Here is a 15,148-nt window from a genome sequence, read left to right on the forward strand (position 1 = left end):
AAGGGAACAGGAAAAATTACACATGCAACCTTCCCTTTAAATTTGTAAAAAGTGGGTTCTGATTGGGCTATTCCTCTTTAGTGCCCACTGTCATTTTCTTACCTGAAAAAATAGTTTTGAGGAAAAAAAAGTACTTCTTAAAATCATAAAAAATCATATGCTAGCACTGGTACCTTTCCTTAGCTTAGTCTTGAACCTGCTGCTGCTAAAGGAAGATAAAAAATTCATGGGCTGGTTTGTAAAGAACCATGTTCCTCCTAGGAGCAGGGAGCTCAGGAAACACAGTACTCTGAGGAGAACCAGAGAATTTTAGAAAAAGCCAGGGCTGATTATATGTGTGTGAAGATCCATGAGGACACCTTCTTGCCTACCAGAGCTATCTTTAGTTCTTGTCCATAAGACACAATTTTTCATTTTCCTTTCAGAACTGAAGTACTGTTGGCCTTCCACAGGACTACAGACTAATGGCAGATTTGTTAATTACACAATTAATGGCAGATTTGTTACTCAAATATTATTTTTTTAATAAAAAGGATGTTATATTGACAAGTTCCTTTAATATCAAACACTATGGCTTAAGTTTGCAGACCGTTCTGATAATGCTTTGTAATGCTTTTTTTATTTATTGCTATTCTAATGCTGTTTTATTTAATGTTGTTCTAAAATGGAAAATCAGGGCATGTGGTAAACAAGGGTTAGAAAATGTCGCAGGAAATAGCACTATTAGAAAACTGCATTATAGTTTTAATAAGGAAACTGAGACAGTAGACTAAGAGGAATCTAAAATCAATATTGAACTGTAAGGTCAGGTAATTTGGTAACTTTGTAAGCTGCTCTCAGTGTGTTTTCTGTGCTTGAATGACAAGGCACTTGATATGTTTCCCAGGAGAGCCTACAGCATAAAATTTCGGTGTCCAGATCTTTGTAGTGATGATATTCTGTGTGCCAGCCAATGCCCCTTGCATGTGGTAAATATTTTACAGTTTCTTACAGCTCTGAATAGACTAATAATATTAATATTCCAACAGAGTTCCCCTCACCTCCCCTTACTGAGGAGGATCTTAGTGCACCAGTTTGACTGGGGAAAGAATTTTCAGATAAAACCTGATTAAGTCCATTGGTTTGATCTGAGAAAAACTCAGCTTATTTAATTTCCTAGCTAACAGTCCAAGACCCACTTCAGGAGCTTTACACAACTTTATATATCTGAAGACTGATGTAAATGTCCTTTGGGAGAAGAAGGCAATTACCTTCACTTCTGGGATTATAACCCCTCTGTTGACCAGTTTTCCACCTGGTAGGAGAAATGTCAGATCTGTCCAGTATATGGTAATTTAAAATTTACAGCAGATCAGATCACAAATCAACACATCTCCTGTGCCTTAAAAATGTGCCCCTGGCCCTGGAAAGGTTTATTTACATGGTCAGTGGGTCTGGCAACAATGGACAGTTCACTGTGGCTGCTCACATGTCAAATGCTTAAAGATGTGCTTAAGTGCTTCCTCAAATTAGAGAAAAACAGAGCCCATAATTAGCATCTGTGAACTTAAAGGAACCACCCATGTTCATTATTTAATAGATCAACATATATTTTATAGCCCTGAGGTCTATTTAATGCATGTATTGACTTGAGCCCCTTATGCAGCACAGGAGTGCAATGTGGGAAGACTGCTGAACAAATATCTGTGGTATCATGATCTTCAATAAATCCCCCACTGAAAGCTCACATTCAATATATTCTCCTTATTCATGAACATTAGCTTTTCCCTTCTTCTTTACTCACACCAATGACCAAGTTACATCTGTTTCTTGGATGTCAGAATAAAAGAAACAATGACATATATTAATGACAAATTAATATCCTGGATTAAATGTTGCATTGTATCAAAACTTTTAAAGTTCTTAAAAAACCAAAGTATTGATTGGGTAAGATTTAATGTGAAATTTGCTGGACATCTGAAATATACATGAAATATATAAACCATCCCATGGATTTCTGGTGAAATCACAGGTAGTGATGATAATTACAGCATTATCAGCATTGTTTCAACACAGTCAGTGGAATAAATGGGTGAAGAATGAGCCCCCACACACTGATGTGTACAGGATTCAGTATTTTTACAGTACTATTTAATATTAACAAAACCAAGCCCTTCATTGCTGTATAAGCAGTTTCTGCATGTTGCTAGGATGTGATTCCTTAAACTAACACTAGCAGGAATCTGTGGCACTTCTAAGACAACAGCCTAATGGTTAGAAATGTTAGGATATGTGCTCAGCAGATGACTGCCTATTCTCAAGGGCAACTGAGACAAAATGTACCCTGGGAAATGAGATAAAGAAACATTAGTGGGCAAATAATTGAATCATCTTGGAGAACATTTAAATTACACTGTTTCCCAGTGGGTACCACTTTTCTTCATTGAACTGGACACTGCTCAGTTGAATGTTAACAGCTCCCACAAATGCTCCTTTGCTTTTCACCACAAGCTTCAGGACACGGCCTTGGAGCTCTGGGACTCTGTCATAGACAATCTGAAATCATACAGAGTGAAACAGAATAAAACACACAAATTTGTTAATTTATGTAACAGGCAAAGCACTTCAATGCAGCACACAGGATGATGATTAATCCAATTTTGTGATAATTGCTTTAAACTTCTATCCAGAATAGTAAGTTATTAACCATGAGCCAAATTCAGTTAACTTAGTAAATTTGCCTCAGAAATACATTTGACCTTGTCTCATTCATTTAAAGAGATTTTACCTTAAAATCATGAGCTTAGGCTTGTGAGATCTCATTATTTTAAAATAAATATTATTTCAAATCATTAAATTACATAATAATTGTTATATACAATATAATAATATACTATATATAATTATATATATCTTATACAATTATTAGATACATATACCAGATATAATATACACAGTATTATATATATAAAATACATATAATTTAAAATATATATTATGTTATATGATTATATATATATTATTATTATATATTATCTGTTAAATATATGTTATAAATATATGTTATCTGTTATGTGTTATCTATAATATATATACACTATATTATATAGTATATATATTATATCTATTTAAAATTATATATAATACATATTATATAGTATATATTATATATCAATATATAATATATTTTAATATATAATACATAATATATGATATTTAATATAATATTATATATACACTATATATCATTATATGTTATATATACTATGTTGTGTATATATTATATAGTCTATATATTTTATATATATTATAATATATATAAAATATTACATAATAATATTAAAAAATATTATTTTAGAATAAATCTGGAACCTGTCTTGAGCAATGCTTGAGAGAAAAAAAAAATCAGTATTCATAATTTTCCCTGTGAAAACTGGAAAAGATTAGACCCAGTTCAGCAAATGGAAGTTACTAAATTTAGATGTTTCTGATACTCCAGAAGTGCTGTTGATACTTCTCAAAATAAATGAGACAGTAATTTAGTATCTCTTAAAAAATTACTAATGCCTATAAATTTAAAATAGCTTTTAAATTACCTTAATGCTCTGAGAACACACTGGGATTAAGTATGAAATTATAATGGTGTATTTTCTGAATTAAAAAAAAACCCCAAACAATCTGGAGCAATAACCTAACAAAAGTCAGCTGCACTCAGAACAGATTCCCATGCTTCAGTCTTTGCATCAATAAAATCTGCTGACTGAAGTGCCCGTGAGGTGATAAAATGTGAGGGAATGCTCTCAGTGCAGGCCTGAAAGGTAAACTCCCTTAAAAGAAGTCTATTTAAGCTATAATTTGTATGGCTGGAAATGTTTTTGCTATTTTAGTAGCAGTGGAAAAACCCTTTAAGTTTTAATCTCTCTGTGCTGTTTGAAAAGCAAATGTGATGACATTCTCTCACTTCAGGACAACGGGAAACTGAAACTGCCTAAAAAAGGCATTTTTCTGCTTGGATTTTCTATGGAATCTGTACCCAAGGCACTGCTGGAGAGGAGGAAAGGCAGACTGAGCCCCTACAACTTGGATCTCTGTGGATGGACTGCTGAACCCCCTCTATACTTCCACTTCCAACTGCAGGAATTTCACAGGGAGCATGGAATGGACAGGACACCAGGCAACTCTCACAGAAAGCACCAACAAGACCAAGAAAGGTCTTGCCAGGGGATTAACATTTCCTTTTCCATTTAAAAACCTTTGGAAATAATAGTTTGGGATGGCTAGCATGAAATTGGCACCTGCTGCTTTTTGGTTTTCATGTTTACTGCACCTATTTTGCCAAATTGTCTGTGAATTACAAATTTCACAGCTTCTTTTTCACTCACTGAAATAAAAGTGAGATGATGAAGAAAATCTGAAAAGCAAGGACAGGCACAGTAAGCATAATACAATTTAGAATAAATCTGTGATCTGACACTGAGGCGATGCTAATGTTACCAAAGAAAGCTGCCTTGCTTTTTGCCAATATATTAAAGGTACCAGCTGTTGCTTTAAATCACCAAAAACTACACATATCATCTGTAAATGCTAAGAAACTGAACTGGGGTAATGAACAACTTTTATTCGTTGGCCAAAAAGAGGCTTTAATCTTTGAGCAATGCAACTTTTGCAGTGCAGGGTGGGTGGTTTTCAAATGATCCCAGTAAACTGTTTCTAAAATGGTACTGCAAATTCAGCTGGAGTAAGGTATATATTATTATCAGGATGGAGGGACAGAAGAAAGGTCTGGAGAAGGCTGAATTAGAGTGGATTAGTGGATAAAAAAAATAATTAGTGGATAAAACAAATGCCACCTGCCAGAATTTGGGAACAGTTAAGTCCTGAAATGACAGTGCAGTGAGAATATTTGCCTGCCTTTTACATAGATAGATCAGATGGAGGTGAGTTATGTGTGGCCATGCAGTGAACCAGTGGGACAGTTAGGGCTGGAATTCAACTGCTCCTGGCTCCAAAAAAGAGAAACACTGTTGACCTACAGGAGTCTAATGACATTTTAATCACAAATGAGGGACAGTTGCTTCTTCTTAGGTAGCCATGGCACAGTTCCTAGATTTGGTAATTAATCCAAGGTAGTTTTGATGCATGGTGCTGAGGGAGTGGCCATGGCTCCTGGTGCAGTTCCCCTCCTCCCTTTCCATCGCACTGGCTGGGGCTGCTCTGCCTTCATTTTCTCTTTGTATTATTCCATTTCTCTGTATTATTCCTCTTCTTCTCCCCCACCACTTAATCCAATATAACATTTCCTATTGTGAATGCTACAAATTCCAAAATCCAGATACAGGCGCAGGAGAAAAGGACTTGTTTGCTAAAAGCCACTCCAAAACATTTGCTGTAACTCATTTTATTGCCAGCCCTCCTGGACTTTCGCATCTTCACTCTCACACACGAATAAAAAACAAACATAAAAAGCAGTTTTGCAATGTTGATAATTTGCTGTAGGCAGTCATAAGCAATAGAAGTACAAAACTAAAATCAAAAATACCCAAGAGAAGCACATTTCAGATTTTTGTCAGTCTGGAACAAAGAAAGAAATTAATATACAGCTTCCTTCCAGCCATTTGGATTTAATAAAAACTTATAAACTCATAAAAAAGGCTACAATATTTCTGTACACAGTGTTTTGGACAGTAACTAACTTAAGAGACAGCTGACTTATATTTTTAGTACTTTTTCTTCCCTGGGGCGGCTTCTGCCTCAGTCTACCAGCCTTGGATAGAAAATGCATCCAGAATGACATCACATATGGAGGAGCAGAGCTGCTAAAGCACAGGCATCGGGTTGGAAATGGCCAGGTTCAGTGGAACCATATGTCCCCACTGTGATTAGCACTTCCCAGTGAAAAAGATTGAGCATCTGGGAAGGAGGTTCTCAGTTTTGATTAAGGACATTAAAGTTTTCATGGAATTTCTTTTAATGGTGGTGGAATACTTGTTAACCACAATTAAATCTCCTCCCAGTGACTACTGACTGACTGCAGACAGGATTTTGGATTTCATTGCATTCAAAAGGATCTAAGTACAATTTGAAAGATAATTGTCTTCCAGCGTTGCTGGCTGGCTCTTATCTGTTGCCCATTTTGGATACCTTACAATGAATGTTATGATATAATTGTATTATGTTCCTGTGCTTTAAGTGTCCTTTAAATGTAAAGGAATTTCTTTAGACAGATTAATTAGATTCATTCCACTCTGATAGGAAAAAAAAAAAAAAAAGAAAGAACAAAAAAATAAAGCCTACTTCCTTGTTATTCCACTGTGGGGAGGGAAATTTGCCTCAGCTGTGAGCAGCAATACTACTCAGGGAGCCTTCTTACAGAATGCTGGAAGTCATCAGTGTAAGCAGGCAACTTTTGTAATTAACAGATGTGAGAAAGGAGAAATATTAGAACTCCAGGAGTGAGAAACTAAGAGATAAGCACTCAGACTCTGCTGACTAACCTAAGTTTTATCATATCTTATCTGTGAAACAGGGTGGAGTGGTAATATTTTCCATGCCTTCTACTTCATAGCCTGCTGAAAGAGCTTTGTAAATTACTTTGAGATCTTTAGGAGATTTATTACATGCAATAATTGTATTCTCCAATCCCACCTACTGTTTCAATCTCATCGGCCCTTACAAATGAACACACTTTATACCACTTCCCATTCTGCCATAAATGTTTCTCCATACAAATGTTTCCTTTCACCCCAGAGGCATGAGCACTTCAGTGGTGTGTGAAATAATCATATATAGCTGTGAACTGATGGCATTTTAACATAAAAAGAACCTGGCTATTTATTCTTGTGTTATCATTTAGGACAGTGACAACCAATTTTCAAATGTTAATTTGAATAACAGCAACCATTCAATTAATACTTTCCATGCTACTGTGCATATCTGCATTCAGAACTGCTGGGTTATGGTGCAATGATGCTTGGTCTCATTTGGCTAACATGTAACTGTGGTTATGGGGTGAGACAGAGCACTGTGAACAATCCAGCTGCTTTCCTGAAGAGAGAGGCTTAAAAGACACTGTTTCACTTCTGAGAAAGGTGCAAAACAGACAGTTGTCCCTTTTTGTGATACATTCCTTCATTTTGGTCATCCTCATTGCTAAAATGCTGTATTGTTGTTTTATTTCAAGAGTGGGCAAAGCAAATAAAACAAGTTGCACCTGTGTGGGTTATGGGTGACCTGCTGGGAAGGACCTGGGGGTCCTGGTGGGCAACAGGCTGTCCATGAGCCAGCAGTGTGCCCTCACGGCCAAAAAGGGTCCTGGGGTGCATTAGGAAAAGCACTGACAGCAGGTTGAGGGGGGTGATCCTGCCTCTAACCAGCCCCAGGGAGGCACATCTGGAGAGCAGTGTCCAGCTCTGGGCTCAACAGACCCAGAAAAGCAGGGCACTCCTGGAGTGAGTCCAGGGAAGGGCTGTGGAGATGGTGAGGCACTGGAGCATCTCTCTCATGAGAAAAAGCTGAGTGATCTGGGCCTGTTCACCCTGGAAAAGAGACAGCTGAGAGGGAGCCTCATCCAGGTCTGCCAGCGTCCACAGGAAAAGCTCAAGGGATGCACCAGGCTCTGCTCTGCAGGGCCCAGAATGGGACAGGAGGCAACAGGAGGAACAGATACCCAGGAAGGTTCACCTGAACATGAGGAAGAACTTCCATGTGCAGTGATTGAGTACTGGAACAGATTGTCCAGAGTGGGTGTGGAGTGTCCTTCATTGGAGATATCCCATCTGGGCACACTGCTGTGCCATGTGCTCTGGGATGGCCCTGCTGGAGCTGGGAGGTGGCACCAGGTGCCCACTGTGGGCCCTTCCAGCCTGACTCATTCTGGGATTCTGTGAAACAAGAAAGGGTGGAAGGAAGTGAAGGGAACTCACAAGTTCATTGAAAGTAGGGTCAGAGCCTTTTGGAGCTGTCCTTGTTTTCCTTCGACTGACCTCACCAGGGTCTGGCAGAAGATAAAATTCAGCATGTGCACTTGGGGCACAGCCATCTGGGAGGTGCTGGAAAACAAAAAGGTCACAAATATGAATGCCCACGTTGTAGCAAAGAAAACAAATAAAAAAGCACCAAATGATATCTGAGCTTTTAGTAGACACAGAAACAAGTTACATTCTCAAGTATTCTCTGGGCTAAATTGGAGTGCTAGTGGAATAACAAGAATTATTAGAATTCAGCTTAAAATAGAATCAGGAAAATAAAAATTAAAATATACAAAGACAAGATAAAATTGTCTATCTTTAATATTTACATTCTGATGGAAAAACCCTTAAGCCTCAATCTACCCTAACTCATCTTAATCTGATACAAAGTCCAGCCCTTCCACTTTCTAGAGCAAGGTACAGAAACTGGATTTAAACAGTAAGCTCCTATTGATTTTAACCCCCAAGTATCAGTGCTGATATGGGGAGAGCCAATTGTTTCTAAGGGTGTTTTGTAAAACATATTACTAAAGAGAACCCAGGAGCATTTCCTGCAGCAATATGGGCAGGACAGGATTCTTTTAACAGCCTTTCCCATCTCACCCATCACACAGCTGCAATCTCTCTAATTTTCCAGTTCAGGTTACTGAATTATATTCCACATAGTCCATCTTCTATGGTAGCAACTCCAGATCAGAGACAATCTATTAACCAGGCTCAGTCATCAGCCAGTGCTGGTGGGTGGAGAATTTTTTGATAACTTCTGAGGAGTGCTAAAGTTATTCCTAAAGCAGCATTACAATTACTCAGAAAACACATTGTATTGCTTGAGGCTTTGAAAAAACACACAAGAAACATAAAAATGAAAAAGTGTGGAGCAGGCATGCTGCCAGCACCTGTCACTTAATGCTTGGGTCATAATTGAGTACAAACCCTTATGCTGGTTACACAGCATACAGTCAGAAAGCACAAAATGGGGTGTATTAAAATATCAGTAATTTTAATCATATAATCAGCATTTTAGACAGGAAGCTCACCTGTCAGCTCCCAGGCAATCCAGTGACAGGATGCAAATAAGATACAGGCAAAAAGAAGAGAACTTAAAACATTTGGAACCAATGAACCCAGAGGATTATACAGGCTCTTGCATTTATAGCTCCTGTTGTAATTTTACACCTGGCTCAGAATGAAGTAATTTCTCAGATTTTGATTATTCACAACATGTGGCTGGAAATATGGGGCTTTCTACAGCATTATCAACAACTATCCCTGGGATGGAAGAAACTGCTGTCTCCTAGCAATAAATAACTTCTCTATTGGGAAGGAAAATGGTGCTTGTGTGTGTGAACAACCAGTTCTTGCACAAAAACCTCTGTTTTTTTGTTATCTGAAATGATCCTTCAAGGCAAATGATGTGGTCAACTGCAAAGCTCATTATTGCTATCATTAACACCACACAGCATCAAAGGATGCCCCACTCAAACCATTACAGATTGTCAGCACTATGGGAGTGATTAATATTCCTATTGCTAAGTTCCCCAAAGCACATCTGACTTAAAATACCCATGGGATTGAGCTGGATGGGATTCAATGGCCAACAAAAGAGAGACATTAAAGGGCAATGGAATGAAAGGGTATTTTCCTGGGATGGGTTGCCACATCATTAATGCAAGATTTATTTACAATTTACACTGTCCAATTGAAAGCTCATCTCTGTTGATCTAGGACTGTACTAAAACTTGAATTGAGGATTATAAGTAACAGTAAACTGAGCATCTCTAAAAAATCAGGAGGGAGAATGAAATGCAGCCTGAAGTACCAGTCCAAGCAATCAGGATCACACCTGAGTGCAATCAAGCTCTTCACTTCTCAATGAATAGGTAAACATCACTGTAACTTGAAGGTCAGCTGATTTTAGTTGTTTCAGACAAAGAAAGGAACCAGGTTGAGGTGATAGGCTCCAAAGGTAATGTGGTTTAACAGGACCTGGGTGTCCAGAAGTGATTAACTGTCCAGATGTGATTAACTGAAAAGAAGTCACATAAAATTGTCACTATGCCTTTGAGATTTGTCCTGTTACCCTGCCTTCAGCCAACTAACCTTCCCCTGTCAGCTGATTCCTCCCAAAATTTAAGGAAGGCCCTTTGCAGCAGTGTTTTGGCTATATGAGATGGACTGAAAACTACTTCCACACTATCCCTCTGAATGTAGATAAATAGGTGTTGAAAGAGGTGAGGGGAAGGAGAGGGTCAAGAGAGAAAATTAAAGGAGAACATTTGAGTGATTCAGATGGGAAAACTCAAGGGGAGAGCTGCTGCTCTGGGATATTTCAGAGCTGAAATAAAGCCACTTTTCATGAATAGTGGCAATCAGCCAGTCAGACTGTTAGAGGCAATTTGATGAGCAGCCACTTGAATTCCAAGTAGACATCGTAGTTCTGATTGTTGTTTTTTTTCTCCCCAACTTTACAGGTGACATTTTCCCCCTTCCTCTTCCCGTGCTGAGGAAAGGCAAACAGGCCACTCCAAATCCCACTGCTGTCCCAATTCTCCATCTGCAGTGGCACTGTTATGCCATCAAACAATCAAAAAAGCTTCAGCTGAGCACTCTCCCAGCCAGATCAGGTTCTCCACTTGTCAGCTGCCCTCCCCTGCCTCCTGACACAGCACAATCCATCTAATGAAGGACTCCAGCTGTTAAAGACTCTGTCCCACCATGCACTAATCATTCAAAACTCCACATTAAGAGCAGTTTTAAACCAGCCCTAGCCGTACAAGAGCAGAGTATGGGGAGCTCATATGATGAGTTTTTGCTGGTTTGTCTTTTGATTGGCATAAGTGCTGAATTTTTTTTTCTTGTGAAGAGCCTACTTAGCCACAGGATTTCTTGAGGCAAGACTTACAGTGGAAAGTTGTACTTTGATAAACACTTCCCTGCAGGAGCAAGGAGTGATAGGGGAAGTTTGACTGCAATAGTGCAAAAACAAGACTGGCATTAACATGGCAAAAATCTCTTTTTAAATCATAAGTAGGTGGAATTTGAACTAAACAGTTTTAAGACAACTGAAATAGCAGGCAAAAACCCCCCAAGTTTTGGGCAAACTAATTCTTTTCCAGGGCTTCTGAGTTGAGCACTGAACTAAAGGAGAATAGAGAATAAAGGAAAAATGGAGAAAACATCAGAGATATTTTTCTTACTAAGGATTATGACTTCTGTCATATTACCATATCACATTTAGTAATCACTTCTAACTCAGACTGCACTGGCTTATTTGTAAATGTAGTAAACATGAGGAACACCTGACCAAAACCAGAGAATCCCAGATGGGGTCAGGCTGGAAGGACCCACAGTGATCATCTGGCCCCTCCCTGCCCAGGCAGGGTCATCCCAGAGCACAGGGCACAGCAGTGTGTGCAGATGGTTCTGGAACATCTCCAGGGAGGGATTCTCCACACCCTCTCTGGGCAATCTGTTCCAGTGCATGGTCACCCACACAGGAAAGAAATTTTTCTCTATGTTCAGGTGGAATTTCTCTCTTTGCACCAGAGGACCTGTTCTGGTTGAGTTCATTATAGAAACAGAATGATATTTCTACCAGGTTCATAAGTAGTTCTGAAACCCAGCAAACCCCCTCTTTTTTATTATTAAAGGATTAAAAAAATGACTGATTTCTGTCCATAGTCCAGGCTAGGAAAAAAAAATAAAAATCAAAGGGTACCTTGGGAAAGCCATTTTGCACTTTTCTCTGCAAAACCTTTATAGCTTGAATGCACTTGTGATCAAGCAAACAGAAAAAGCTTAAAGTTTTAAATTGAGTTCTATTTGTGTTCTATTTTTTAATTCTGTAGTCATTTTATTAACCCAAAAATAAAGGATTTTTACTTTCTTCAGAAGAAGTTACTCACAATTTAAATTACTGTCTTAAATCTTTTATTGTGTTTGCTTGCAAATAAATCCAAGCTATAAAAATCTGTCAGGCTGTAAAGGTATAAAACCAAGCTCCCAACAAAAATGCCATGGGTTCTCTTGATATGCTTAGGGACAAAAAGCCCACAAAATTCCCCAGTGATTTTGATCTGCCAATAAAAAAATCTGAATTTAGAAGTTGTCTCAAATTGAATTTAGAAACTGACTGTATTTTTTTTCTTCAAGTACAACCAAGTGATGATTGATCTATTTTCTCAGAGAATGACCAGCCTAGTTGACCTTGATAATGACAGATGTTTCTAAAGGAGCTCAGTTACTATTGCTTGTATTTATGTTTAAAAAGGATTTTACTTTGGAAATGTTATTTTCTTCTAAAGTCAGGAAGAATGTGGTGAAATTATTTAAGAATGAGAGAGAGAAATTAAAACTCTGGATTTACTTTTTCCATACCTCTAGTTCAATGCTGAAAACCTAACATACACAGCCTGTATCTGTTATGACTGTGTTCCATTTTCCACTCCAGTTTTATTTTCCAAAACAAGTTGGTATTTGCTTCCAGAAACCCACACAGATGTGTTACATTCTCTACAATTTAATTTTAAATATAGTAGCTGTGGCTGGGAAATAATGGATGAAATTCAATTAATTTTTACACAAGAAATATATTATCCTAATGACTTTTCTCCCCTGATCATTATTAATCATCCATAACTCTCCTCACAGAAGAATCCTTCTTAGTATTACTATAGGCATAACTACTGCAAAATTTGCCATATATTCAACTATTCAGTGATTTAGCATCCAATATGAATATTGATCTATTCTCATATGATTTTTAAAATACTCATTTTAAGGATAATTTATTGTAAAACTTTTTAAAACTCACTTCCTAAGTGACATAAAATTTTCTTTTTAGGTGACTTTTGCCTCAAATTTAAATCATGTCATCAGTTTCTGTTAGTGCTAGACATGCAGATCACCTTTTGTCCTAGAGAGGAACAGATTGATGGCTCCTGAACATTTGATAGTTCCAGCTGCTGTTCTCTTTTTCCCATTTTTCATTTTCAACAATCTTGACAGTAAAAACTAATGATCAACTAACTTGTATTAACTAATGACATCTTTCCTCGTCTATATATAACTACTTTTATTCCCCCCAAAAATTCATTTCCTTGACATTTTTAAATCTCAGTTTCTCTCTTCCTTTTCTTCAATGGAAAAAAAAAATAAAATAAAGAAGATATCCAGGCATTAGAAAGACTCCTATTTCAGCTGCAAATAAAAATAATTCATGTTTTCCAGTATTTTTCTTAGTCTCCCTATCCTTTACCATCCTTATGTTGTTCTCTTACATACACTGCTGTGAGAATTTATTTACATGGTGAAGAAAGGACTACAAAATATTCCATAATCGTTAATATCAAGTTTTCCATACACCTTTCAAAAGCAAACCACTATAGTGAGTGGTTAGGAAAAACCTTCAACAAGACAAAATGTCTATATATTATCTGTAGACATTAGGTGGATTTGATTATCATACAATAAAGGAGGATTAGAAAAAAATCCAGAGAAGAAATCATCCTTGCACTGCAGTAACCTCTGTAAATTACTGGCTGCCTCTAGACTAAATTAAAACCAGTGAGGAACTGGAGGAGCCATCAGTGCTGCTGTTTTCCACTTCCCTCAAGTCCCTGTGCCACTCAGCAGAGGAAGGATAAACCCTGTCTTTCAGAGCTGCAGCTTAATTAGCAAACAGCCTCTGCCTCAGGAAAAAGAGAACATCCTCTGGGCTACTTCTGAGCTTAAAGAGCTGAGAAATTAGTATTACAAAGCAAGAGGTTCCTTCAAAGGCAGATTAATGATATATAAACTTCAGGAAAAAAGGGGATTGCTGGGTGAATGGGTGGCTGTGCTGTTGCTACCTGCAGTATTGCAATAATAGGGCACAAAATAGGTAACTATTTTTTTTACAAGGTCTTTTAAGGTTAAACTATCTAATTAACAAATGATACTTAAATTATTTTCACTTTATAACTAATTACTCACAGTCTGCAAAGCTGACTTTTCTGCCTAATTACAAGATTTTACTTAAACTTATGAAGAAGACGGTAGAGAAGAAGAACTAGTCTCTGTTGAAAAACTTTCATCTTGCTTCACATATATATTACTATTTTCTAAACCCTCAAACCTAAGTTTTCTACTTTGTGATATGATATACTTCTAATCGACTACACACTTGTAATTTCAGTGCTATTAATTAATTTTGAAAGCTTTTTTCATGGCCTCAGGTCAAATGCAGTGCTCTCTTGGGAGGCAGAGACTATATGCACAGAAAGTCTGAAATTCTCAATATCCAGAACTCCAACAGCTTCCCAAATCCTAAAGTGCTATCCAAGACCTTTGCTTGTTCTTCCTTTGAGCTCTGCATATCCCAAACCATGAACACCTCTATTCCACCCTGCTATTGAGCTTTTCATTTCCTTCTCACAAAATATCCCCAAATTGCTTTGAAGGAAATGAAAAATAAAATACCATTTGCAGGAATTAAATAATAATTACAGAAGAAGATAATCCACTCCACCACTATGGTGCACTCTGCACTCTCTGCTATTGGCAAGACAAAACAAGAAGGCAACTTGTCAAAAGCAATTGCACAAATATGGTATTTTTTTTTTTCCCAAACAACCACCTTTTTCACCTAAAATTTGAAAATACTGAACTGCTTTTTTTCAACAGCAGTTTTATTTTATTACATTTTTTGATCCCAGTTTTTTTCCGTTTATCTGGGTATGTACATAAAGGCAGAAGATCACTGCCATGGAGGTCAGTGGCAAGGCAAGCAAAGAAGAAATTAATTAATCTCAAGTTAATGCAGGGCAATAAAAATATTTTGCTGTCAGGGAAATTCTGGAAATCTTTCTTTTTTTGAGCAGGCATCTTCTACCTTTTGGAAAGCTGGCAGTGTCCATGGAGTGAGCCTCCAGATGGCTTTGTCATTTCCCATGCTAAAAATGCAAAGATGCTCTATCCACATTATTGATTTGAATATCCAAATATAGCTTATGTCCAAAACCTTCAGCATCCTCATCAACCTGCCTGCAGCAGAGTGGGCAGGACTGGAGCAGCCTGGCTGGAACAGCTGGCTCTGCAGCACTCCTGAGGGGACAACTGGGCTGGAAAAATAGGGTTAGAGCCATCCTGAGACAAAACATTTCTAAAGAGTGAACCAACAACCAACCCTTTCCAAGGTCTCCTGGCTGTCAAATGGGAAAAAA

The 15,148-nt window shown here is 37.7% G+C and overlaps 1 protein-coding gene across 1 annotated transcript in view; it reads right to left on the minus strand.

The window, feature by feature from the left end:
* Positions 1 to 2,108: 2,108 nt before the first annotated feature.
* The window catches only part of PIK3C2G (phosphatidylinositol-4-phosphate 3-kinase catalytic subunit type 2 gamma), a 189,138-nt gene continuing 176,098 nt past the window's right edge, over positions 2,109 to 15,148 (minus strand). The window contains exons 31-32 of the mRNA XM_066550141.1: positions 7,902 to 8,027; positions 2,109 to 2,535 (exon numbers count right to left, since the gene is read on the minus strand). Coding sequence (XP_066406238.1) covers positions 2,383 to 2,535; positions 7,902 to 8,027 — 279 coding nt within the window. The 3' untranslated portion in view covers positions 2,109 to 2,382. The remainder of the gene's footprint in view (positions 2,536 to 7,901; positions 8,028 to 15,148) is intronic.

Source organism: Molothrus aeneus, chromosome 5 (genome assembly GCF_037042795.1).
Source record: "Molothrus aeneus isolate 106 chromosome 5, BPBGC_Maene_1.0, whole genome shotgun sequence".
NCBI classification, from domain to species: Eukaryota; Metazoa; Chordata; class Aves; order Passeriformes; family Icteridae; genus Molothrus; species Molothrus aeneus.